Here is a 26,843-nt window from a genome sequence, read left to right on the forward strand (position 1 = left end):
GCCTCCCAAGTGCTAGGATTAAAGGCATGCGCCACCACTGCCCGGCTGGTTGTGCATTTCTTTTGTAGTTTTTCTCCACTCCATTTTTCTCTCAGTTCTTTTCTAAAGCTCTTACTTTACTCGGTTACTAATAACATTGGCACTCTAGATTTTGTATTCCCTTAGTCATTCTTTACGTTGGAACCAGCCCTCCACCCTGCCTTGTTAATAGCTTTCCTTTTTTATTTTTTTTCCTGTCATTGCACTGTCCACAGTTTGAAGTTGCTAATCCTTAGTTCTCAGCCACTGACCATTCACATCACAGAAAGACTCCTAGTAACTACTTTTACACAGCCCTGTCAACAACAGCAGCTGTCTGGTCTCTTCCTCGCCATCTTATTATCCAAATTAAAAACTATCTTGTCTCAAATATAGCCAGTCCTTAAGAGCTTTACCCAGAGATGCAATTTAGATATTATAGAAGCCACACTGTAAGTGTGTGACTTGTACTCTAGGTAAATTGCAGAATTGAATAAGCATCGTTACATTTCCTTCACAAACACACTCATTTGTCACACTTGCCTCTTTGCTCACAGCCTTCTCACACTCAGCTTCAGGCAGCTAATAGTAATCGCTGTTGTTTTCTGTATTGTTTTATTTTTTTCCTTGAAAAGTGGTTGATAGGAATTCTACTGTATGGCTATACATCTTATTTATCCTTTTTATCCTTTTGCATTAAACTTTTGATTATTGTTGATATTGATTGTTCATATAAAAGAAGTTATTGGATTTTTTATTTCTCTAGGGTAGAAGTTGGACTGATAGACCATAGAATAGGTAAATGCATAATCTCATCATCATACTGTTTCAGAATGACCTTGTAGTTAGATATATCTGTGAAATCTAGTTACTTGGAAGCTCTTAGCATTCATATTATTATTTTAGTTTCAGTTATTCTGATAGAATCTAATTTTCAAATGGACCCATCAAAGAAAGTTAAACCCATGTCCAAATATTTGTATAGCCATTTCATCCAATTTGAATGTTGGTAGAAAGTTGTTCATCCTAGCTCTTATATCTGTAGAGTCTCTGATAAGAACTCTACTAGTATTCTTCCAGACCCTGGTCATTTGTAGTCTTTTTGTTGATTAATCCTCTTAGATATTATTAAATGTTGTTTTTATTCTTCAGAGAACCAGCTTTGTCTTTATGTTCTTTGGTGATTGTAAATTTCTTCTCTTACTTTTTACATTTAATTTGCTCCATCTCCCCACCCCCAGCATTTTAGTATAGCTTAGTAGGTCATTACTTGTATATATTTATTTTCTTATTGGTACGGTTTTATGGGATTTGTCTACAACAAACCTCTTGTTGAGACTCATTTCCTCATTATAATGGTAAGAGTTGAGGACAGATGTTTAAAATGATTTAGTGTCAATCTCTCTAACATGTTCATGCCTCTTTTGCTAGCATGCTTCCTTGCCTGTTAAGATGCAGTCAACGGTTTCCTTCCTTCCTTCCTTCCTTCCTTCCTTCCTTCCTTCCTTCCTTCCTTCCTTCATGCCATGGTGTATGGATTTTCCAGTTACCAGAATTATAAGCTTCTTTTTCTTTCTATATTGCCTAAATCAGTTATACTGTTACAAGAACACAGAAACAGAGCAGAACATTTCTTTACATACATTATGTTTTATAATTCTTTACAATGTGCCTTGATCATATTCACCTTCCTCTCTGAACTCCTTCCAGATCCACCTTCATTCACTACCAGATACAATTTGCTGTCCCTTTACTTTTTTAAACCCATTAACACAAATTTATGGTATCCAAATATTCTTGTTTGTGTAGTATTTCCTTGGACAGTGGTCAACTTATCAGTAGCCATGATCTGAGAAACCTGACTCTCCCTCTCCCAGCAGCTAACAGTTGCCAAGAGCTCCTTAGCTAGGGAAGGGACTTCATGCTCAGCTGCCCTTCCCATGCTGGGATTTGGTATGGCTCGAGCTTGGGTAGGTTTTGTGCTTGCTGTCATAACCACTATGAGTTCATATCAGCTCTCTGCCCTGCTGTGGCCAGAAGACTCTTTACTTCTAGTCACCAACAACCTCTGGCTTTTACACTCTTTCTGCTCCCTCCTTTTCAATGATCTCTCAGACTTTGGAGGAAGGGGTGAAGTATATCTTTTCCATTTAGGGGTGTTCGTTCTGCAATCTCTGATTCTCTGTACCATGGCCAGTTGTGATTCTGTACTCAACATCATCTACAAGAAATAGATGATGGTTGAGAGATGAATTAATCTAAATCATTAACAGTCTGTTTAGCACTATGTTCATTTGGCAGAATAAAAGAAGTAACTTTAGGGATGACCCTTTGGTATTGGATAATTGACTGGGATGTTCCTCTCTGGGAAGTCTATTTCTCCAGTTCACAGCATTTCTTTAGTACTAGTAGCTATTTGTCTAGGGCCAAAGCCTTTCCTTTTTATCAATATTAGCATGTCTATTGATATTGTCCATCAAATTTTTTTTAACTTCTCTGTTATGGCTCATGACTTGTTTAACTATTGGTTCTTGGCCCCGATAATGGTGCCAGGTATGCATTTCATCTTGTGGAACAGGCCTTCAATCCAATCTTAAAGTGATTTACAACTCTCATTGTCTATGGCACTATCATCACAGCAGGCATGTCTTCCAGCCTAGTCATTACTATAACTCTCAAGGTTTAGTGTATGTGGGGCAGTGTTCATAGCACCTTCTAGCTCTAGGAAAGCTAGCCAGTAAGTGAAGCATCTAGATCATACCAGATTGATTGCTCCATGTTCTGTGATTCAAGTATGTGATGTGGGCAGCAATAAGGTTGCCCAAAATCTTTGGCGAGAAGAAATCGTTCTCATTGAAGCTATGTTTCAGCCATACTCTATACATTTGAGAAAGAGTTATGCATTTTAAATTCATGTATGTGAATTTTTTCTGAGTATATGTATTATGTGGACCAAAGGTGTGCCTGATATCTGTGGAAGCAAGAAGATGTCAGATTCCCAGGAACTGGAATTAAAAACAATTAACTGTGTACCACCAAGTAGGTTCTGGGACTTGAACTCAAGTCCTCTGAAAGAGTATCAAGGCTCTTAAGCTTTGAGCCATTTTTTCCAGCCCCACTCTACAAATTTTAAGTGCTGTATTTGAATTTTTAATTAATTTTAATTCCCTCATTATTGTGTCTTATGAATGTATAATTATTATATTATTTGAGTTGTTAGATATTTGAGATTTTATAGGTATTATTATTAGAGATGCATAATTTTGTTATAAAAGAATATAGTCTATATGATTTTAACTTTTTATTAAGACTTGTTTTTGGTATGTATATTGTTGCTATCTGTATATTATACCAAGAATGTTAAAAATGAACTTGTGTTTTGTAGGTATGATCTCTATAGTTAGGTGAAATATTAAATAATGCTGTCCATTGCTACTTTTTTTTACGTTCTCCTTTTTTTTTTCAATTTTTTTTATTGGTTGTTTTCTTTATTTATATTTCAAATGTTATTCCTTTTTCCAGTTTTCACCCAGAAACCCCCTATCTCATTCTCCCTCCCCCTGCTTCTAGAGCATGTTCCTCCACCCACTTACCCACTCCTGCCTTCCTACCCCTGCATTTTCCTACACTGGGGCATCAAGCCTTCACAGGACTAAGGGCCTCTTCTCGCATTGATGCCTGACAAGGCCATCCTCTGCTACATATGTGACTGGAGCCATGGGTTCCTCCATGTGCACTCCTTGGTTGGTGTTTTGGTTCCTGGGAGCTCTGGGGATTCTGGTTGGTTGATATTATTGTTCTTCCTATGGGGTCACAAACCTCTTCAGCTCCTTCAGTCCTTTTTCTAACTCCTCTGTTGGGGACCCTGTGCTCAGTCCAATGGTTGGCTGCGAGCATCTGCCTCTATATTTGTCAGGCTCTGGTAGAGCCTCTCACGAGACAGCTATATCAGGCTCCTGTCAGTATGTACTTCTTGGCATCTACAATAGTGTCTGTGTTTGGTGACTCTATATGGGATAGATTCCCAGGTAGACCAGTCTCTGCATGGCATTTCCTTCAGTCTCTGCTCTATGGCTTGTCTCTGTATTTGCTCCTGTGAGTATTTTGTTCCCCCTTCTAAGAAGGACCGAAGCACCTACACTTTGGTCTTCCTTCTTCTTGAGCTTCATGTGGCCTGTGAATTTTATCTTGGGTATTCTGAGTTTGGGCTAATATCTACTTATCAGTGAGTGCATACCATGTGTGTTCTTTTGTGAATGGATTACCTCACTCAGGATATTTTCTAGTTCTATCCATTTGCCTAAGAATTTCATGAACTCATTGTTTTTAATAGCTGAGTAGTACTCCATTGTGTAAATGTATCACATTTTCTGTATCCATTCCTCTGTTGAAGGACATCTGGGTTCTTTCCAGCTTCTGGTTGTTATAAATAAGGCTGCTATGAACATAGTGGAGCATGTGTCCTTGTTATATGTTGAAGCATCTTCTGGGTATACCCAGGAGTGGTATAGCTGGGTCCTCAGATAATACTATGTCCAGTTTTCTGAGAAACCTCCAGACTGATTTCCAGAGTGGTTGTACCAGCTTCCAATCCCACCAACAATGGAGGAGTGTTCCTTTTTCTCCACATCCTTGCCAGCATCTGCTGTCACCTGAGTTTTTGATCTTAGCCATTCTGACTGGTGTAAGGTGGAATCTCAGGGTCATTTTGATTTGCATTTCCCTGATGACTAAGGATGTTGAACATTTCTTTAGGTGCTTCTTGGCTATTTGATATTCCTCTGTTGAAAATTCTTTGTTTAGCTCTGTACTCCATTTTTAAATAAGTTTATTTGATTCTCTGAAGTCTAACTTCTTGAGTTGTTTATATATATTGAATATTAGCCCTCTATCAGATGTAGGATTAGTAAAGATCTTTTCCCAATCTGTGGGTTGTTGTTTTGTCCTATTGACAGTGTCCTTTGCCATACAGAAGCTTTGCAATTTTGTGAGGTCCCATTTATCAATTCTTGATCTTACAGCATAAGCCATTGGTGTTCCATTCAGAAAATTTTCTCCTGTGCCCAAGCATTCGAGGTTCTTCCCCACCTTCTCTTCTATTAGTTTCAGTGTATCTGGTTTTACGTGGAGGTCCTCAGCCCACTTGGACTTCAGCTTTGTACAAGAAGATAAAATTGGATCAATTTGCATTCTTCTACACGCTGACCTCCAGTTGAACCAGCACTATTTGTTGAAAGTGCTGTCTTCTTTCCACTGGATGATTTTAGCTCCTTTGTCAAAGATCAAATGACTATAAGTGTATGGGTTCATTTCTGGGTCTTCAATTCTATTCCATTGATCATTCTGTCTCTGTACCAATACCATACAGTTTTTATCACTATTGCTCTGTAGTACAGCTTGAGAGTGATTCTCTCAGAAGTTCTTTTATTGTTGAGAATAGTTTTCACTATCCTGGGTTTTTTGTTATTCCAAATGAATTTGAAAATTGCTCTTTCTAACTCTGAAGAATTGAGTTGGAATTTTGATGGGGATTGCAGCGAATCTGTAGATTGCTTTTGGTAAGATGGCCATTTTTACTATATTAATCCTGCCAATTCATGACCATGGGAGGAGATCTTTCCATCTTCTAAGATCTTCCCATTGCAACTTTTTGTTTAATTTTCGTAGTTTTAGAAGGAGGGTTTTGTAATACTTGAGGTTGTTGTATCTAATTTTCCTAATTTATATCTGTTAACATTGTTTTATGTCTTTAAAAATCTCTATCATGCAAAATATATTGATAATTATCTCTTTGTCTGAGAATGTAGCCACGTCAGCTTTCTTATTCCTAATCATGGAATGGTATATATCCTCCATACAAATATTTGTGTTTAAAATGTCGTTTGCAGTCAGTACAGTGTTTTTTTTTCCTAGTGTCAACTTGTATCCATTCATGCAATGTGTTGCAAAGGAGCCAAAGAACAAAAACCTATGGGTCAAATGCTTGTTTTAGAAGCAAAATTGGTTGAAACAGAGCCACACTCTTCATTTATGTATTATCTGTGGTGCTTTTGTGCTGTGATGCAGAATTGAATATTTGTAACATTTTATGACTCTGATCTCAAATATTTTCTAGGTGACCCTTCATAAAAGAAGTTTATTTGTTTTATTTTAGAGTATTCACATCTAAAGTGATTGTGAATATAGTTGGATTTAGGCCTATTATTCTATTAATTGTTTTTGTTGTTAATAGATGTTTTTTAATTTCATTTTACTTTTCTTGTTTACTTTTAGGTGGTTTTATGTTTTCATTTTTTATTTCTCAAATGGATTCCTAGTTACTTTTTCTTTTCTAGTTATGATTATAATCTCCAACCTTTTTACTTGTTTTTTAATATTGTACCATTTCAAGCATATGGTGATGGTACATTCCTAGACATATATACAGGTCATTCAAAATATCTATACCTTAGAAACACAAAGGTCACATTAGTAATTTAGCAATGACACATATTTTATTTACTGCCATGTAGAGGAAACAGCAGGACTCTGCTATACTTTGCTGGCTGTTATCTTTTCTTATGATCTTCCATTTGGAAGAGAAAAGTTTGCATCTAGGGTCATTTCTCTTCTACTTGAATGATCTCCTTTTAACAATTGCTTATCATATCTGCTGGTAAATTCATTTATTTTTCTTTTATTAGAGAATGTTGGTAGGATTTTCCCCTGCACTGATACGGAGTTTGTCAATTCTTTTCTTTTGGTTCCTTTAGAATATTGAGACCATTGCCTTCAGTGTCAGCATATTGTCAGTATTCGTGATAGTTTTGGATGATTTCTGATGAGAAATCAGTAGATATTTGAATAGTTGCTGTAAAGATAGGGACCCTAGCACAGTGATTCTCAACCTTCCTAGTGCTGAGATCCTTTAATCTAGTTTGACATGTTGTGGTGACCCTGACCATAAAATTATTTTCTAGCTTTTTCATAACTGTGATTTTGCTAGTATTATGAGTCATAATGTAAACATCTTACATGCAACCACATAAAAAGTCATGTGACCTCTAATAGACTGTGGCCCACAGGTTGAGAACCTCTGACCTAGCATGGTCTTGATACATGGTAGGCATACTACATTTTTGGGTTAGTTTGATTGTTTTAAAAAATTGCAGTATTGATTGTGATTAGATTGACTCATAGTAGCTACATTTTGGCATGATCTGAATCTCCTAATAGATAGTCGTATCTATTGGTCCTGCTGTTATACTGTATAATATTAAGCCCCCTTACTGTACTTGCTAAACCCAATTCAAATGATTCTTTTCTTCCTTTTGTTTTGAAACAAAGATTTGATGATCTTTTTCTCCTCTATCTTTTCAACAAATATTCCATGACTTTTAATAAAATAATTGATAGTTTACAGACATCCAAAGACTGAGTCAAAAAGTTATCTGGAATAGTATTGTTTTATAATTATGTTCAAATTTTAATATCTACAGAGAGAATTAAATACAGCAGAGATTTCTTGTTGAAGCTTTCAAGTGTTTCCATCTGCAGAAAAAAACCAGACTTTCTGCCTGATCATCCCATTGTACTTCAAAAACCAGTGAGTGTTCCTCACTTCCTAATTGCAAAACTATATTCAGGTATTTGTCTTTTTTTTAAAGGTATCTGTCTTCAATGTTTTAACTTTATTATTATTAAAAGAAATTCTAACTTTCTGTATCATAAGGTAGTGGTAGTATAAAAAGCATAAAGATCTAAATCCACATGTAAAAATACATAATAAAATAATCTACTCAAGAAATAAGACAGTTTTCTTGATGTCTTGGGTTAGGGGCTTTTTGCACATTGTGTTTTCTTTGACTGTTTTGCCAATATATTCTATGGTATCCTCTATGGCTGAGATTCTCTCTTCTATCTCTTGTATTCTGTTGGTGATGCTTGCATCTGTAACTCCTGATCCCTTTCCTAGTTTTCCACATCCCAGGTTGCCTCCCTATGTAATTTCTTTGATGTTTCTATTTCTATTTTTAGATCCTGGAAGGTTTTGTTCAATTCCTTCACCTGCTTAATTGTGTTTTCCTTTATTTCTTTAAGGGATTTATATGTTTCCTCTTTAAGGCCTTCTACTTGTTTGCCCATGTTTTCCTGTATTTCTTTAAGGGAGTTATTTATATCCTACTTAAAGGCCTCTATGGTCTTCATGAGATGGAATTTTCAGGCATTATTTTGCTTTTCAGGCATGTTAGGGTATTCAGGGCTGGTGGTTGAACAAGGTTCTGATGGTGCGGACTTGCATTTGGTTCTGTTGCTTATGATTTTGCACTTGCCTCTGGCAATCTGGTTGTCCTGGTGTTAACTGGACTGGTTGTCTTTGACTGGAGGGAGGTAGAGGCCTGGGTTAGATCTGGTATCCTTGGAGGCAGGGAGCGATGTCTCTGGTTAGGGTATGACTCCTGTGCTCCTGGTTACTTCAGACCTCCTGGGAGGCAGATCAGCTGTAGAGTGTGGAACGGTATTTGGCCAGCTGGTCTGGCCTGGGTGGAGAAGCAGAATGGAAGGAAGGTAGAGTTTGGCAGAATGGGTAAGTCCCATGTTGGCTGGGTTCTGTGGGTGTCTCAGCTGGCGTGGGTATTTGGGTGAGATTTTCACCTGTGTCCCTGGTTACTGTGGATCTCCTGGGAGGCAGGCAGGCAGGCTGTAGCCTGTGGGAGCTCATCGGGCCTGCTGATCTGGCTCGAGAAGGATAGCAGACCAGAAGCTAACCTTTGCATTTTTTGATTATTTTCAAAATCACCTTTTTCTTCAGGTAAAAGCAATTTTAAGATGAGATTTGGAACATCAGTGTGCTGAGAAAAGCTCCACTATGGCTTATGGAATACTATCCACTTTTCCAAATTTTTCAATTTTAAATCTTGAAAATCCATCTCATTTCTACTGTCATGCTTGGGGCTGGGCTGATAACAGTTCAGTGGGCAGGAGCAGGTGCAGTCATGAGGGCCTCAGTTTGAATTTCCAAAACCCTTATCAAAAGCTAGGTGTGAGTGTATATAGAAATAGGAGGGCTGCTGAGGCTTGCTGACTGTCAACCAGTTCCAAGTTCAGTGACACACCTTAGCTCAAGAGGGTAAGGAGGGTCTGTATGCATGTGTATCTGTGCTTCAGTTAGCACACACATACAAATCCCCACGATAAGTAAATACATTTCTTTGGTTATAAGTAAAAATATTTATATTGATTATTTCTATCGGTATTGCATAATTGAAACTTCTTAGGCTCCTCAAGCCAGTTAAACATTTTTATTTTGACTGTTGTGTGTGTGTATGGAGGCGCATGTGTAACACTGTGTATGTATACAGGTCAGAACATAGTATTGCAGGGGTCACTGTTCTTTCAGTCATATAGATCCTGGGGATCACACTCAGGTCATCAGGGTTAGTGGCAAGCACCTTTACCCACAGAGCCATCTCAGTAGCTTATTAGCCATTTTAAAAAAAATTAAATTAGGAAGTAAAGTTGTTTAATAATACTTTAAAAATGCATATTTGGCAAAAAAAGGGTATTAGATACTTGAATTTTCTCACTTGTTTGAAGATCTAAGGGGACATAATTTCTTGGTCTGTAAGAATAAATATAAATTTCAAATATACATAAAACACAATCACTTTTTATTTTAGGCTTAAATAATTCATCAACACTTTATTTTGCTAATAAAAGTGTGACAAACTTATTTTGAGTAAACATACATCAGAATTGCTTACTTTTGCTTTACACATTAACAACATTTATAAAACTAGGCACCACAGAAACAGAACACTAGATTTGGAATACAATTTACTTTTTAAAGAATGGATTACACAGGCTTACTGAAATACAAATGTATTTAATAATTTGTCACTTTAATACTTTCTATAGTAACATGCATTTAGATAGAAGTAGAGTCATAGTATTCGGCTGAATAAGCTAATTTGTGAAAACTGTATTCAGTTAGTCTAATTGATAAATTGTCTTTCTTCTATATTACAGGAAAACAACCAAAGTTTTAAGTAGCATTTTAAGAACAGATGAATTTGAAGATAAAGAATTATTCATTTTATATTTTGGACACCTGCAAATGAAGTGGACCTAGTAACAATAACTAATGGACCGTGACGATTCAATTTATTTTTACTTTTGATGGTTGGCTATTTGGCTTCTCATAAAAGGAGAAAGAGATATTTTAAAGTATAAAGAATTTTTCTAATCAGTTTCAGCTTTGCAGGCAGTTCCTGCAAAAATTGGGAAGTAACACTCGAAAGTGGGGATGTTGTTGGCGAAGTGGGAAGACTGTATTATAATTTGCATGCTACTTGCAATTCTTGTTTTTCACCACTTGTAATAATGGAATGGAAATGTAAGCTGTAAAGATTCTCAAATATAAAGTATTTGCTACGATGTATATATGGTACAGAATTTTTTGTTGCCCTTAACGTCAGTCACTTGGTCTTTTCCCCAGTGATTGCACATCAGCACCTGACCAGGTCATTATGAAGTTACAGAGCCCAGAATGATTCTGGTGTTCAAAGCATAGTTGTCAATGGCAGGCGGAGAGGAGACTTTCAGAAACGTGATTGATTCACTGGGTTCTTCATCGGGTCTTAGGCTTATACCTACTAGCAGAGATGAACAATTTGAAAAGGTACTTAATAAAACAGAGGTTGAAAAATAGCTGATGCTCAATGTTCATCAGACTATATGATTGAGAGTCAAGCAGTGGGGAAATAAAATTGAAATTGTCTCCAAATAAGGAAAAATTCAGGCTGCAAATAATTGAGGCATATTAAGTTTCAATTCTGTCATTCCTCATCACAAAGGATTTGGAGGTTTAAGCTTTTAATTCCTAGGCATTTAATGCAGTAAACTGCAGGAAATGTATCAGAAATACTGCAGACAGAAAGGTAAGTATAAGTTCACTACTTCTATTCATTTGTGTCTTGTGATCACAGGAAAGTCATTCAAGGCCATTGTTCATCAGAAAATGTATCTCTTCCTGAATGTGACGTTCTAAAACCAGTGCCTCTGGTTTGCTGCTTTTGGGAGACTTGTTGTCCAGATTCTAACATTTAGTCCACAGTAGATGTCCCAGCTTGGCCTTTCAGTAGATTCTGTTACTTGAATACTCTGAGAAAGGATTGTTTTTAATGGGAAAAAAACCCTTCATTAAACATAAATTTATTGCTTGTTTGAAAATGAGATATTTATTCTACAGCACTATTGTGTGTTTGTGTGTGTGCATGTGTGTGTTGTGTTGCCCCCTGCTGTTTTCCTTTTTGTCATAGGATTCAGTATGTGTATGTATTATCATACATATCCACACACACATGTACATATACACACACACACATGCACACACACTTAAAACATACATATATGCATAATAGCTGAGATCAAAATTAGCAGAGTTTAACAAGGTATTATTTGCTGTTTTCCTCAAGTCTTTTTGATTCTAGTTTAATATATTTACAAACCTCCTTCAAATTTGTAACCAGAGGGCCTTTCTGTAAACTTTGTTGCTGGGCAGAGCCCCTCTTCAATTAGACTACTCTACTTATAGGTAGATTAAAAGCTACTTTGAAAAAACTACCTAGTATACAAAACACTTGATAGAAGTTTTGGGTTAGTTATGAAGTGAGCGGTTAAGATAGCATTGTGATTGGTTGTAATCTGTATTTTGAAAGCATGTATCACAGGGTTTTCCAGAAGCATATATAATAAAGTCCCCTGGGTTTCAGAGCTTTACTGTTTGTGATCACAGAAACTACAGTGTTGCTCTGCTGCCTACTTCACTTTCACGTAATGGGCAGGAAGTCTCAGCAGTCATGGGATAACTCCAGAAATGTCTTGTCCTGCAAACATGTAACAAAAAGCCGAGACAGGCATTGCTTCATAGTACTTGTCATCTTAAGGTTTGAATACAGTGCATGTGTGCGTGTGTACATGCATGCAGGTGTGTGTGTGTAAAAGTTGCTAGTGTCTAACAACTATGAAATTTTACATAGATTTATGAGGACTGAATGTTCAAAACTATTCCATAAAGTATTTTGAGATGGAATTTCATAGTTATGAAATGCAATTTTCATTCAAGCTTTTTATTTCCCTAGGTTTTCCAACTGTTAAAAATACCATAATATTTTATATGCATTTTCCCTTAAGACCCAGGGTTTTATAGGCATTTGTATGAGAATACAACATGGTAATAGTTCTATGTGTATTTTTGTAGCAGAGTGTATAACCAGAGCTTATAGGGAAGAGTAAATAAGATGTATAGTTTATCTTAGTTGCCTTAGGAAAGTTTACAAAATAGGTATATTCAGCTGTAAACTTTGTGCTTGTTTTAAATTGTTTTATTCAGTTGAGTTGAAGTTTTAGTTTTAAAGTACTGAATTTAAAAATCTTCATTTAAATTCAAGTGTTCATTTTTATAAGAATAGTTATTCATATGGATCATACACCAAAGCCTTCTGACCTAAACTTTAATTTCCCCAAAGTAAAACTTTCCTTTTTGCTCAGTAATGTTAAGCTTATATATGAGAATTACAATACTTACAAATAAAGGTTTTTACATAGTAAATGCCCTAAGTTACTATAGATTGTTCACTTGTAAAATATCAGTTTACAACATGACACATAGACTGAGCTTCTACAGGCTATAGCCTACGTTGTTTTATGCATTTATGTTAATAGTAAAGGAATTTTAAAGCGAATAGTTGGAGGACCCTATGGACTTTATGGAAGAAGAATGTTCCTCTCACAGAAAAAAATGTGTTACTGAAAAAGTCACAAACCACAGATGTGATACTTTAGAGCAATGGGTTTCAACCTCTTTGGGAGTAGCATATCAGATATCCTGCATATCAGATATTTACATTACGATTCATAACAATAGCAACAGTTATGAAGTAGCAATGAAATAATTTTATGGTTGGGGTCATCACAATGTGAGGAAAGTATTAAAAGGTCTCAGGAATCAGAAGGTTGAGAACCACTACTATAGAGCATATGCTAGTTTACAAACCCTGGCCTATGATACGATGTTCTAGAAGTTCACACTTAGCATTTTTACCATAGTTATCGTATTTTATATGCCATTTTCATATATGTGGATTTTTCTATAATGATTGATTACAATATAGCAAGTTAATTCCCATCAAATATCAAGAGTAACAACTGAAAATAGTTACAGAATACACTTTAGAAGAGTCTGCTAACAACACCTTGAACAAAAGTGTGCAACTGATTGACAGCCAGAGAGACTTTACAGTTTACATTTTAGATAAGAACACTTGCACTTGGAACACTAAAGACATTGTGTAGGGGCATCTAATTGTTGTTCAGGATCCACCATGAAGCTGAAAGGAGAAAAAAAAATAATGAGAATATGTGGTTTCAGGGTGGAAAAAGTCCAAACTGTAGAATTGTTTTTCTCGCTTTTAATTTTAGGTGCTTTGGGATATTGACTTATTCCTGTGTAATTATACTATGAGTTTTGTATTTTGTTTTCTAAGACTTTTAAAAATTAAATATGAATATATATTATATATTCATATTTGTAAAAGATTATAAACACTCTGATGTTGTTGCAGTCTACCTAATCCTAGCAGTTGTTAAGAACCAACATAAAGTACTTCTACATATGTTTCAGTCCAAGCAAATATTTTTAATATGTTTAGATTTAAACACTAAGAATGTGTGCCTCAATGAATGTAAACACCCAAACATAACCAATGGCAAAGAAGCATCACCACTGGCATGCCTTGGTAAAAAGGAGTAAACTTTGCTTTTAAATGGTTTACACACAGACTTACTTTCTTTGGTGCCTTCTTCCCTTATGACAAGGATATTCTGGTTCCTTAGCTGAGTGCTTTACACTCCTGGTGTCTGAATGGTGTCTGATAGTTGATGGGCCTGCATTGCTGTCTTTCAGCATGCATCATTTGACTTTTGAATTTGAAGTTTCAAAGGGATATACTTTGGTTAGTTTCTATACTTATGTCTGAATGGTATTTTGCTTACTTGAAATATATCTTACATTTTTCTAAACATCATAGCTGCCATTTTCAGATTTTAGAAACTCTCAGATTCTCAATTCTTATCTGCACATGTCCACATTCAGAATTCATCTTACTGTGGCTCTGCAGTTGGAATCCCAGCAGGCTCTTGGTGTGGGTTCTTTTCTTCCCTGGCCTGGTCATTGTCCTGCTTGGTGAGTTCCCTCTCCATGATGGCTATTTTTGTCTCAGCTGTCAGTCATTACTGATTGGAACATGTTGTTACCCGTTGAAAAAAACCTCTATGAACTCTAAATTGCATCTAAGATATTCTCTATCTTTAAGTTGAGAAAGGTAACTTCTTTAAGTCTATAAAGCATGTATTGCCCCTAGTGATATCTATTTTGTGCTTTGAACTATGTTTCATTTTTATGTAAATGTGTGCTTTTTGTAAATATGTATATATTTACACACATATACATATATATGTACATATATTTTAAACTAGATAGACAGCCTTTATCCTTAGAGACTGTTTTTATTCTGTAGTCATTTAGCTCCTAGCAAAATGTTTAGTCAGAGAAGGATCCCAACAGTGTCAATAACTAGGTTAAGTATTCCAGGAACCCTTCGGTCAGGCTCACATTATTACTCAGTAAATATACGCCTAGTTAGTAACTGAGTCAGTGGGTAAATAGTAAGTGAACTGTCTCAGTAATCTTAAGCTTTTCCAAGATTTTTAAAAGACAATTTCATTCCAAACATGTTTCCTCTTGTTCTTCTCTCGCTTACAAAATCATTTTCATAACTATTATAATGAACTTTTCTAACATAATTCTAATCTCCATCCCACTATCACTTATTTCAAATTGCATTCAGATTGTAATAAGAAAGCATTTGAATAATTTTTTATGTATATGGTTTGACTTAAATTTTGCTAAAATTGTGGTGACTAACTATCAGCATTAGGTTAAATGTAGCTAGAAACAAGAGTCATTAAGAGCAAAAGACATTAAAATATTTCTTTCTCCTCCCCAAATTGTAAATAAAGGAAAGAAGAGAGAATGCCATGGATTAAGTGTTGGAGATCATGCTGTGTGATACCAGGGCAGTGGTGGGAGAAAAGCATGTGGCAGGGTAGGGCATGCTCCAGGAGCGTTACCAGGAACTAGCATAGTTGATGTGAGTTCTGGAGTTTCCAGGTAGTCCACGTTGCTTCTTTGGAACGTCTTGCTGTAATTCGTCTGGAGGTGGCTGCAAAATGATGTGAAAGGTTAAAGCTGTGAGCTTTTGTTTAAAACCTTCCTAAGTAGAGTACAGCAGAGATCAAATTCAACCAGGATGTCAAGATTTGGAGTGCTTTGAACTATATGTCCAGATGCTCTTGATGCCTACTTAACTTTAATAGAGCCTAAAGAGTAGTAATTGTCACAAGAAGTTTAGAAGAAAACGCATTTAGGATAAGCGTATAAGATATGCTACAATAGGAGGTAGGCCAAATCCCAGGAGAAGTAGACAAATGAGAGCAATTTGATATGCTCTCAAATCAAATTGTTTGATTTGATTTATGTTCATAGTTAAAGAACAGGACATCTAAGAACAGGGACTGTAAAGTTTCCATGACTAGAGAATGAGCCAGGATTTAAACTATCTTTAAAAAGGCCAGAATGCTTGAAGTGGCCGCAGGGTCTCTGCCTGAAGTGCTATGGTCGGCACTGTGTCTTCATACTGCACACTAAGTGTCAGTTATGTATCATTGACAGGTGCTCTGCTGCATCCCAGGACTGCCCCTTGAAGGCACAAAAACAAGAGTGTAAGGTGAAATACGAATCAGTTGCATTTCCCAGCCTTCCCTTCCCTTTGTTACCATATTTACTACTCCCAAACACTGATTGTTGGAAAGCTATATTTTCTGTACTACCTAAAATCATCAGGAACTGTTTATGTGATAGAACAAAAAGTTCCTTCATGTCATATTTTAAAATTGCATATTTCTTAGTAATTTACTAGATGGTAATATAGTAAAGCACTGCAATAACTTTTTTTTAAGTATATGAGTTGAGTTACACTAAAATTCTGCTAAAATTGTGATGACCAACTAGCTACCAGTACTAGGTTTATTGTAGCTAGAAACAAATAGTCATTAAGGACAAAAGACAGTAAAATATTTCTTCCCCTTCCCAATTTGTCAATAAGGAACAGGACAGAAAACACCATTGATAAAGTATAGGAGATCATGAAACAAATAATCACTAAGAACAAAACACTATAAGCTATCCTCAACCCCCAATTTGAATTATGCTAGCTCCTGGTAACTACCTGGAGCATGCTCTAGGTGCCTGTGTGCTTTCTGCCACCTTTTTACTTTTATTTTTTAAACAAAACATGATTTCCCACACTTTATCAATTTTTTTTTTTACATTTTTCCTCTCAAAGATGGTTTGCAAACTTTTCCAATGTCTTTTATTCCTTTATTTGTAATGTTTTAAGGACATTATATAGGCCACTGTGTATAGCCTAAATTTAAAAGAAATAAAATGATATTCACAGAGTTTATATCTAGTTCCTGAAGCGTCACGCCCTATCACTTCTTAAGACACCCATGACCCTTGTCTTAGGGCTTCTATTGCTGTGAAGAGACAGCATGACGATGGCAACTCTTGTAAGGGAAAACATTTAAATGGGGCTGGTTTGAGTTCAGAGGTTTTAGTTCCTTATTGACATGGTGGGAAGCATGGTGGCATTCAGACATACATGGTACTATAGAAGGAGCTGAGAATTTTACATGTTGAACCACAGGCAGCAGGAGACTGCGTGCGACACTGGGTGTAGCTTGATCATAGGAGACCTCAAAGCCTGCCTCCACAGTGACACACTTTCTCCAACACCACCACACCTCCTGATAGTGCTACTTCTATGAACCAGGCATTCAAACTTATGAGCCTGTGGGGGGCGTTTATTTAAGCCACCACACTTGTCTAATTGTTTCACCAAGAGTGTCAGTAAAATGCAAATACTCAAGGTGGGATCAACATTCAAAGCTATGAAATAATTTCTAAGGACTGTAGGATTCAGTGCAAGGACGGCAAGTTTTAAGATGAAGTAAATACCACAGACCTGGTGGTGCAGGTCTGGAATTCAGGCCACTCTGGGCTGAAGGAAAAGCATTTCAAATTCAAGACCTGACTGGGTCACAGAGTAAGTGCAAGATCATCCTGGGCAACTTAATGGACCTGGTTTCAGACGTAAACGTAAAAGGAAGCTGGAATGTAACAGTGATGGAGTGCTTACTCTGCATGCTCCAATGGTTCACTCTCTAGTACCAAATAAAGCTTTTCCAACAGTCTAAATGTTTCAATGTGTACATCACCACACCCACACTCAGTAAAACAGGTCATTTTCCCTTCGAACTTACCGGTTCCACACACTGCTATTCTCCCAGAACTCATAAATCATGTAGCGAGATTCATTTGAAAGTTTCTGTATAGAGATACTGAAATAGAAAAGGCATGGTTGGGCCCTGGAAATTAGAGAAGCAAATGGAAGGGTATGGGAGATGACTCAGGGGGCAAAGCATAAAGTCATAAGATCTTCATTGCAGGCCGGGCAGTGGTGGCACACACCTTTAATCCCAACACTTGGGAGGCAGAGCCAGGTGGATTTCTGAGTTCGAGGCCAGCCTGGTCTACAGAGTGAGTTCCAGGACAGCCAGGACTACACAGAGAAACCCTGTCCCAGAAAAAAGAAACCAAAAAAAAAAAAAAAGAACTTCATTGCAAGCTAGTTAATTTTGCCTCAGTGAATAATGTGGAGATCAACCAAGGAAGACTCCCCACAGCCTCAGACCTCCAGTGTGTACATTTATGCCCACACAGATGTTGACACACATACCCCTGAGCACTCACACTGCACACCACACAACCAATTTTTCTAATCTGTAGTATCCAACAATGTTACCTATATGTATAAGAAACAAAGTAGCCTAAGCCAGGAAGAATATCAAATGGCTTTATCAAGAACTGAATAGTTTGGGGCATCTATTTTGGCATATAATTTTAGTTTAATATCTTTGGACACCTATTCAAAGTTCTTAGTTGTGTATTTTGTGTTTTGTGTATGTCTGTGCACCATCTTCATACCTGGTGCCCACAGAGGTCAGAAAAGGATATCATATTCCCCTGAAACTAGGGTAATAGTTGTCAGCCACCATGTGGATATTTCCAATCCAACCTGGGTTCTCTAGAAGAGCAGCCCGTGATCTTAACCACTGAGCATCTCTCCAGCCCCCATTCAAAAATGTTACTAAGCATCTCTTATGCCAACATTTACGAAAAATTGTTTTAAAAATATCCTGCTCATGGCAGTGTAGAGCATAGTACAGAGAAGTCATGTAAGGCCTAGAAAAAGGTTGAACAAATAAAAGAACTTAGATGAGGAAGATCCACATCAACATCAGATCAAAGGGACAGAGGGACCTGTTCATGAGGTTCATGAGCTTGTGCAAGAAGAGACAGACCTGAGACGCATGTAAAACTGAATTCATGTAAAACTGATTTTTTTTTTGCCATATAATTCCACTTTATTCTTGGGAAACTGTGATGACTCTGACATAGAAAGATCCAGATAAAACATGGGTTTCAAGACCTTTGGAGAGGGAGAAGCTAAACACTCCCCATCCTGGCTTAAAACTGAATTCTTTTTTTTTTTTTTTTTTTTTTTTTTAGTGAAAATGACTTTTATTTTAAAATCAAGTGCACAGCACTCACCTACCCTGCTGTGTAGACTTAGCACCATACCCACTCTTTGTAGTTAGTCATAGCACAGGTATTTTGGTTCGCATTTTGTAGTTGAACAGTATTTATTTAACGGACTTGGGTTAAGTCCTTTACACACATCATTAATCTTTTCACAGTACACATTTAATGATGGTCCAGTAATCTCAAAACAAAACAGAAAAAAAAAAACCTTTTAAGACTAATTAATAAATTAAACAAAACGAAACCCACACAGCACCCACCCCCACCCCCAGCTAACGGTTGTTGAGTTGAATTTATATTGAATCCTGCTAAAACTGAATTCTTAATGACATCTTTTTAGTCTAATGTTTCATAGTATTTCTAAGGCTTTACCGACGAAATAATCAATAGATTTAGGATTCACCTATTGATGACCACCAGGTGGCAGTAACTTCACAAAAGGAATTTTAATCTATTTTTGTTTAAAAAATCCTCCTCATGGCAGTATGGAGCATGCATAAAAGATATTTTGTTTCTTTTATTCTTATAGTGTTGTAATGTTAGAGTTTTAAAATATAATTTGGTTCCCTGGACATGATGTGCTAATACTACTAGTTCAACTTAAGATTTTTCTGAATAAATATTTGCTATAGTAATTATTTATTACAACAGAGACTTTGCAATTTTCTTACCCCAGGAGTTTATGGTAAGCTTTGTGACTTTTCCCATAAACCTCTAAAGTGACCTGTAAACTAATGTGCATATACACGTTTTTCTCAGAAGAGAATCTATAGCTTATTTAGTGTCTTGAAGGTATCCCTAGTGCTCAAATGCAACCTAATAGTATATCAGGAAACTTTCACTTCTACTGTCTTTAGGATAAAGATTAAAACACCCACCCTAGTATTTCAGGGCATCGTTAATTGCCTCTTACAAACTAGTTATTGATATTGCTCATTGTATTAATCCTGTAATTGTGCTATATTACATTTTCTGGACTAGCACAGAAAGGCCTGTAAACTTGTAATTCCAGCATTTGAAAGACAGATGCAGGAGGATCTTAAGTGTGAGGCTAGCCTTGGGTAACTGGTGTGATTTCCCTCAAGCAATCAAGCATTGGAGATATATGTCATTGGTAGAGCACTTGTGTAGCAGGGGTTTGATCCCCAGCATTGCCCTCTTAATGAAATTCACATGTGTGTACAGTGCTCAAGCTGGGAAAGGCTGAGGTAGAGGATTGATTAGGTAGGTAGGATTAGATACCATGATATGGTAAAGAATGTCTTAATAGAACTACCACTCATTAAGTGTGCCACCATTGACCCATTACTCAATCTCAGTTTACCCCTCTGTGAAATGGTTCTATGAGGAGTGGAGAAGAGGTTCTCTTACTCTTGGCTTCCTTCCTTCTCTGACTGTTCCTACTTAACCCACAGGGCGAAACCAGTGAGAACAAAAAGATGTAACAGGAGAGACACCCTCCACATTTCTACATTCAGAGGTCTGGGTTTGGCTACTGTATTTTATCTTATCCATACAGATTAGTGATTAATAATACTTCAGTGCATCCTATTAGTTCTTAAGATTTTTTCAAGAGTGAGTCTTAGAATATAATTCAGACAAGGTTCCTGGGCTACTGGAAATATGAACATATCCAAACTCTAGAATTTTGCAGCTGAGAGTAGCCTCAGAGATCACTTAGTTCTAATGAAAAAAAAAACAAAACTATAGAATTTTAGGACAAGCATATGATTTGATTTGGTCAGTACCTTAATGAGTAAGGATTCTGTTTCCAATGTTAGATCATAAAAATCATCGAAGACAGAAGCTATTTCCTGTTTGGTGTTGAGGCCTATTCTAAGCACACACTGTATTCCATTTATCTCACGGATGGCTCTCTTACAAAACGAGCTGAACATTTGTAATTGCAGAGAACGTGAGCAGCTTATAATGATACGTCATTATACAGCAACTCACACGAATGACCTGCCTGAGGTCTTCTCCAGTTATTGTGTGCGTGCATGTGTGCAAGCATGACACCAGCTTGCACACCAGGGTGGGTGTGTAGAAGTCTGTTCTCTTCTCCCACCACATAGACCTCACTGAACTCAGGTTTTGATGGTAAGCACCTTTACGCCCTGAGCCACCTTGTTAGCCCTCGCTAACCTTTAAAGACTGACAGAGGATTATAACCCAGCCTTTGTCTGTCCTCAGACTTCACATTTATTGGTGAATACTCAGAGCAAGTTCTAGTTCAGTTGCCTGAGTTTAACAAGATTATTACCGATATGACTAGAACCAGAAGGATCTTGTGTTTGTGCTCCACCCCTAGTTAGCCACAAAGAGTTCAGGAATCTTTAATTCAACTATTTTTAAATACTGATGAGAAAGATTTAACATGCAGTTTTGAATGAAGCTTGGGCAAGTTTTTTTTTTTTTTAATGCACCAGGGCCTTCTTTTTCCCTGTAAGCTGGATGCAATGTATGCCTCTAATGGTTCCCGTGAAAACTAAATAAGAAAATGAATGCAATACTGCTAATCTTTTAAGGCTTCACCCCATGGCAGCACTCCGAGTCTTGCATGGTAAGGCTTAGCTAAGCATTATGGGAGATGAATCCTTGCTAATTCATGGTGCTTCACCAACTCAGCAGTAGGCAGCTGTGGAGGGTGCACAGGATCACAGTGGCTGACGTTAGTACCATTTAATGATTCATCAACATGTGGAGAACAGAACTGATCAACTTGTACATCTGAAAAGCTGAATTAAATGGGTGATGTCTCACCCGTGTGGTCATTTTCTGGTACTCATTACATCTGTATACTTCCTGACAACCCCTGGAAAGGAAATGTGAAGAATCTGTATGAAGTGGCTGGAGAGCCACTAAGAGACACAGCAATGTTCAAAGGAAGAGGTAAGGCTGTGTGCCTGTCCTTCAGGAAATGGATCCTCTTCTCTCCTCTGTGCACAGCAGGAACAGTTCTTCCCGATTCTGCATGGTTTGCATGCACCAAGCATCTCAGATCTACTACCTCTCTGACCCACCCACAGCAGGTTCCTTCTCTCTGAGACTATTTGCACCCAGGTTCCACTGCATATGAAAGTAATGCTTCAGAATCTTAAAAACGTTTATGCCTTTTTAACGAATATAAAACATCTAACCAATCCCTGGGAATTTGGCACAGCCGTTTCTTCTTTCTTTGGCAGTTCAAAAAGCATTTAGTGAGTTCAACCTTCTTCAATTGCATAGGTTCCTTGTTTTGTATTTTTTTTGAAGCAGTTTTATTTTTAAATGAGTAGGCTTTTAAAAACTACACACACCCCTGCTTTGGCAAATCTCTAATTCTTCCAAGAGTGAAATGCTTTTATTAGTGCTCTTATGACCCTGATACAAAATAGAATGGCAATCAAGGAAGTCCAGCATTTCCTAGTGTCTGTTACAAAGGCCACACTGGGAGATTGTGAGGAGTTAATGATGCTCATACTGCAGAGATGGGAGGTCAGCCAGGAAGAAGGCATTGGTGACTCACATTTCAGTCCTCAGTGGATGGAAGATACTATATTGGGCAGTTCACACATAAACTGTTTCATTACATACAAACATTTCATGAGATGTGTGTGTGTGTGTGTGTGTGTGTGTGTGTGTGTGTGTGTGTGTCTGTGTGTTTATTTGGGATTGAATAAAGAGCCTTATACATGCTAGGCAAGTGTTCTACCTCTGAGGTACATTCCTAATACCTTTTGTGTTTGAGACAAGGTCTCACTAAAATTGCCCAGGTTGGACTTAAACTCATTCTGTCACCTAGGCAATCCCTCAACTAGTTATCTTCCTGTCTCAAGTAGCTGGGACCACAGGCCTCTGTGAGCAGGCCTGCATCCATGAGGTTCTTGATGATGAAAAGTGAGGTTTACAGTCAGTGAGAATGCCCAGGTCACAAAGCTATGTATTCCTAGCTTTAATTCCTGTCTAATTCTAGTTTTCTTCCAAGACCTGAAATGTAGTTTTCACCATAAATAAAAATTAATTAACCACCAGAAAGAATATAAGAGAGACATAATGCATGTGTTTTTATGCAGACAGTTGTATACTACACAAACACACATCTGCTAATGTTTAAAGAACATTAGGGAATGCAGTTGAAATAATTTCACAGGAAGAGAAGTTGTGGAAGTTTTCTAAACACAGGCAAGTTTGAGCCTGTGCTATGGACTTCTGACATAGCATGAGAGACCAGCTGGGTGTATACTTATGGAGCAGCCTGGTCAGGTCTCAGGCATGTTAAGAAGGAATAGAAACTGCTGGATTATTGACAGACTACTGTGCATATGGACTTCTGGATCTGAAGGCAGGGTAATCATAAAGTCTAGACAAATAGCTAGCATTTGAGAGGATACTCTTTGGAGGGGCACTGTAGAGTTCTCATGACAGGAATTCTACCATTGTTTGTGGAACATGATGCTAGCACTGGCTTATTGGACCAATCATAGTGAGAAACTACAGATGCAGTGTAGCATAATCTATTCTTTACATAATAGCTGAGAGGAAGTCATGAAGTGAAGAGAGAAAATAAATGCTGCCATTACTTCTGTGAAGTAATCAAGGTCTGAGAGAATAACTTTGGAGAGCCCTGCAATTCCCACAATGGTGGAAATGATCATTAGTCCACAGGGCAATCAAGGCCAAAGCCCCATGAGTGACGCGTAGTCTACAGAGATGATTTTCAATGAGTGCTGGTTGCTGTGTGCAGAAGGAGAGATTTCAATCTATTTGAAACATTTCCCATTCACAGTTTATTTCCACTTTATTTCCCTTGGTACGCCAAATGATTAAATCAACTCTGGTTCAAAGATCAAACAGAAACTATCCTGCTAAACTCTGCAAATATCATAACCTAGAAGGCTGGACTGCTCTGCAGAATTTAACATGAGGATTTGGAAATGCCTGTATAAAGGAAGGCTACTGGTTTCTTTGAGTTTATTTTGTGTTCAGACACTTTGCTGAAGGTGTTTATCAGCTGTAAAATTTTTCTGGTAGAATTTTTGGGGTCATTCATGTATGCACTATCATATGTATGAATAGCGATACTTTCACTTCTTTTTTCCCAATTTGTATCTCCTTGATCTCCTTTAATTGTCTTGTTCTAGCTAGAACTTCAAGTACTATATTGAAGAGTGCTCTGGAATCTCCCCCCTCACCTAACCTCCCACTTTTGCCAGCAGGGTAAGGCTGGGGGTGGGGGGAGGGCTGGCTGGCATATGAGCACTCACCGCAGGCACCCACTTTGAGCTGAAGCGCTCTCCACATAGTGCTTCAGAGCGAGCTGGAATTCTTCCAGATCCTCTTCTGTCACAGACATCTGGCGCTGCACAAGCATGATGTGCTGAGGAGGAAAAGGAGGTTACCATCTCATAACCACAGGACTGCCAGCCAGAAACTAACCAGGGAAAGACGCGACTATTCCATACCTGAAGTGATGCAGAAGCCTGAAACTATATAGCAATAGGAGCTAAAGAGAGTGCCCTCTGCACCGAGACATTGCCTTTCTAAAAGCAAGACAGGCAATTAGAATCATGGAGGAGCTTTCAACATCACCTTTTGTGAGGCAGAGGTAAAAGGCCGTAGGCACCAGTATCTTAAAACCTTCTCAAAGTGCCTCTGATGGGGCAGTGGCGATGACCAAGTTACCAAGTTTTAAAGAGCCATTCTATCGTTCTCTGCATAGCTCAGCTTCTTGGATATTTTGTGACATTCGATGATGGACAATTTGCTTTTTAAAAATGTGAGCTTACTGATGCATTTCTAATGTTGCACCAGTGATTAAAAAGCTATTGTTGTGGCAAATATTAATATCAATTGGGGGTTTTCTACCCTCCTTAGATCATTCAGTTCCCACATAAAAGACACAAAAATTTTATATTTATAATAAACTTTAACAGCACAAGTGCTGGACAGATATCAGCCCTCTATGACTATTTTGTCTACTTCCCTGTAAATAACCCCAAGACATGACTTGCTGTGTTCGGCTTGAGCTGCTTATTCTAACTGGCCAGCCCTCATGGACAGTTCTCAGGATCCCTTACCACATGGCATCTTCCTTTTTCTCCACCTTCTCTTTCTCATAATGGTCTTTCGTCAGACCCCAAGCCTGGGGACCGAAGTCCTGCCTACCTCTCTTCTGCCCAGCTATGGGCCATAGGCATCTTTATTGACCAATCAGGGATAACTCAGGGTGCAAGGTTACATAGCATCACTTGGTTAACGTGGGGATCTCCTTGTTCCTGAGGGCAACCAGACCTTGAGGGGCTGGTATTTAACATTACAATATATAGCAACAGACCAAACCTCAACAGGCTATCATAGTTTACCCATTTACAACGAGTGCTATTCAGAATGTCACAACTCTGTGTGATGTTTAACAATCATCAACTTGATCAGATCTAGAATCACCTAAGAGACAAACCTCTGTGTGTGGTCAGTGAAGGAGTTTCTGTATTGGGTTAACTTAGCTGGTAGGACCTTGTTTAACTGTGGTGGGCACCATTCTCTGAGCTCTGGTCCTGTACTGAATAAGGAGAAAGCAAAGCTAATGTGGATACAATATAACCAGAAGCCTCCACACCCTGCTGGTTCTCTGCCATGGTACAGTGCACCCTCAAACCAGCAAGGCCAGCTAAATAGTAAGGTCAGTAAGGTCTTCCTTCCTTAAGTTGCTTTTGTCAAATATTTTTGCCACAGCAACAAGAAAATTGCTAATACACCCATTTAATAGCTCACGATGGGTTGCCTACTAACTGCTTCTCTCAACAAATCTCATCACCATTATAACAGTTATAGTTTAAAGTCTTCCCCAGAGCTCTGCCTGTGTGCCTTTCATGGAAGTATAGGTCTCAATATTAGTCCTTTTTTCTTCTGCAAGGATTGAGAGAAAAAGTCAGAAAGTATGAACATAGCCTTACAAAAATGTAAAAACAAATTTGAACGACAACTCACAAGAATTATATGAAATATAAGCAAAACTTGCCCAATACTGTTAATCACGTAGCAGAGAAACTAGAGTTCAACCCCTGATCTTCTGTTCCCTATTCCATTCAATTTCTCAGTGCTTGTTAAGTAATTATTATTTGTCAAACACTGATTGTATTCTAGGAGCTATGCTAGGCATTAAATATATCCAGTTGTGGTGGTTTGAATAAGAATTGTCCCTATAAGCTCATATAGAGTCACCAAGGGAAGTGGCCCTATTTGACAGGATTAGGATGAGAAAATGTGTCTTTACTGAAATGGGGTGACATTGGTGGAGGAATAGGTGTGTCACTGGGGGTGAGTTTTGACCAATCAGCCTCCCCCTTCTTCTCTCCTTCTCTCCCACTCTCTTGACTGACTTGCAGATCAGGATGTAGTTCTCAGCTACCGCTCCAGCATCATGCATATCACAATGCATGCAGCCAGGCTCCCTGCCATGATGATAATGGATTAAGGTTTTGAAACTGTAAGCAAGCTCCCAATTAAATGCTTTCTTTCATAAAAGTTGACTTGGTCATAGTGTGTCTTCTCAGCAGTAGAAGAGTAACTAACATACCAACGAATGCTTTCTATTTCATGATAGTAAATACTACATGCTGAGTTCTGAGTTGCAGTGAAGGAAAAAGACTGACTTCTAGGGCTTCAGTAGTAGAGCACCAGCCTGGCATGCATAAATCCTAGCCCAATCCCCAGTGCCACATGAACACACACACAAATCACTTCTTGTCTTTAAAGGGCTTAGCAAAATAATACGACTAAAATCCATGTCTAGGTAATGATACTAGCTCACACATGAAGCTGACTGTATATAAGTTGATAATAAGTCCAACAGATTTTTGAGAAACAGCATTGCATTGGCAATGGAATATCAAACTCTTCAGCTGTTTTGCTATTAGAACTATAGTTGAGTCCACAAGTGTATAGAAACACTCAACAGGCTATGAATAGTATATTCCACCCCAGTTCCCTAGGAAGGGGATGTTCCTCAGTTGGCTTTTACAGATGATCATAGAGGTTAATGACCCAGGAAAAAATTTTTCACAAAAACAATTCGGCT

At 37.8% G+C, this 26,843-nt stretch overlaps 2 protein-coding genes across 2 annotated transcripts in view; one reads left to right on the plus strand and one right to left on the minus strand.

Moving 5' to 3' along the window:
• Nucleotides 1-10,438, plus strand: part of CUNH8orf88 (chromosome unknown C8orf88 homolog) — an 18,971-nt gene extending 8,533 nt beyond the window's left edge. The window contains exons 4-5 of the mRNA XM_028780832.1: nucleotides 7,497-7,603; nucleotides 10,027-10,438. Coding sequence (XP_028636665.1) covers nucleotides 7,497-7,603; nucleotides 10,027-10,050 — 131 coding nt within the window. The 3' untranslated portion in view covers nucleotides 10,051-10,438. The remainder of the gene's footprint in view (nucleotides 1-7,496; nucleotides 7,604-10,026) is intronic.
• Nucleotides 10,439-13,294: 2,856 nt separating this feature from the next.
• The window catches only part of Necab1 (N-terminal EF-hand calcium binding protein 1), a 140,657-nt gene continuing 127,108 nt past the window's right edge, over nucleotides 13,295-26,843 (minus strand). The window contains exons 10-13 of the mRNA XM_028780915.1: nucleotides 24,031-24,143; nucleotides 17,443-17,520; nucleotides 15,190-15,281; nucleotides 13,295-13,388 (exon numbers count right to left, since the gene is read on the minus strand). Coding sequence (XP_028636748.1) covers nucleotides 13,360-13,388; nucleotides 15,190-15,281; nucleotides 17,443-17,520; nucleotides 24,031-24,143 — 312 coding nt within the window. The 3' untranslated portion in view covers nucleotides 13,295-13,359. The remainder of the gene's footprint in view (nucleotides 13,389-15,189; nucleotides 15,282-17,442; nucleotides 17,521-24,030; nucleotides 24,144-26,843) is intronic.

The sequence above is a fragment of the Grammomys surdaster genome, unplaced genomic scaffold, assembly GCF_004785775.1.
Source record: "Grammomys surdaster isolate TR1022 unplaced genomic scaffold, NIH_TR_1.0 97, whole genome shotgun sequence".
NCBI lineage: Eukaryota > Metazoa > Chordata > Mammalia > Rodentia > Muridae > Grammomys > Grammomys surdaster.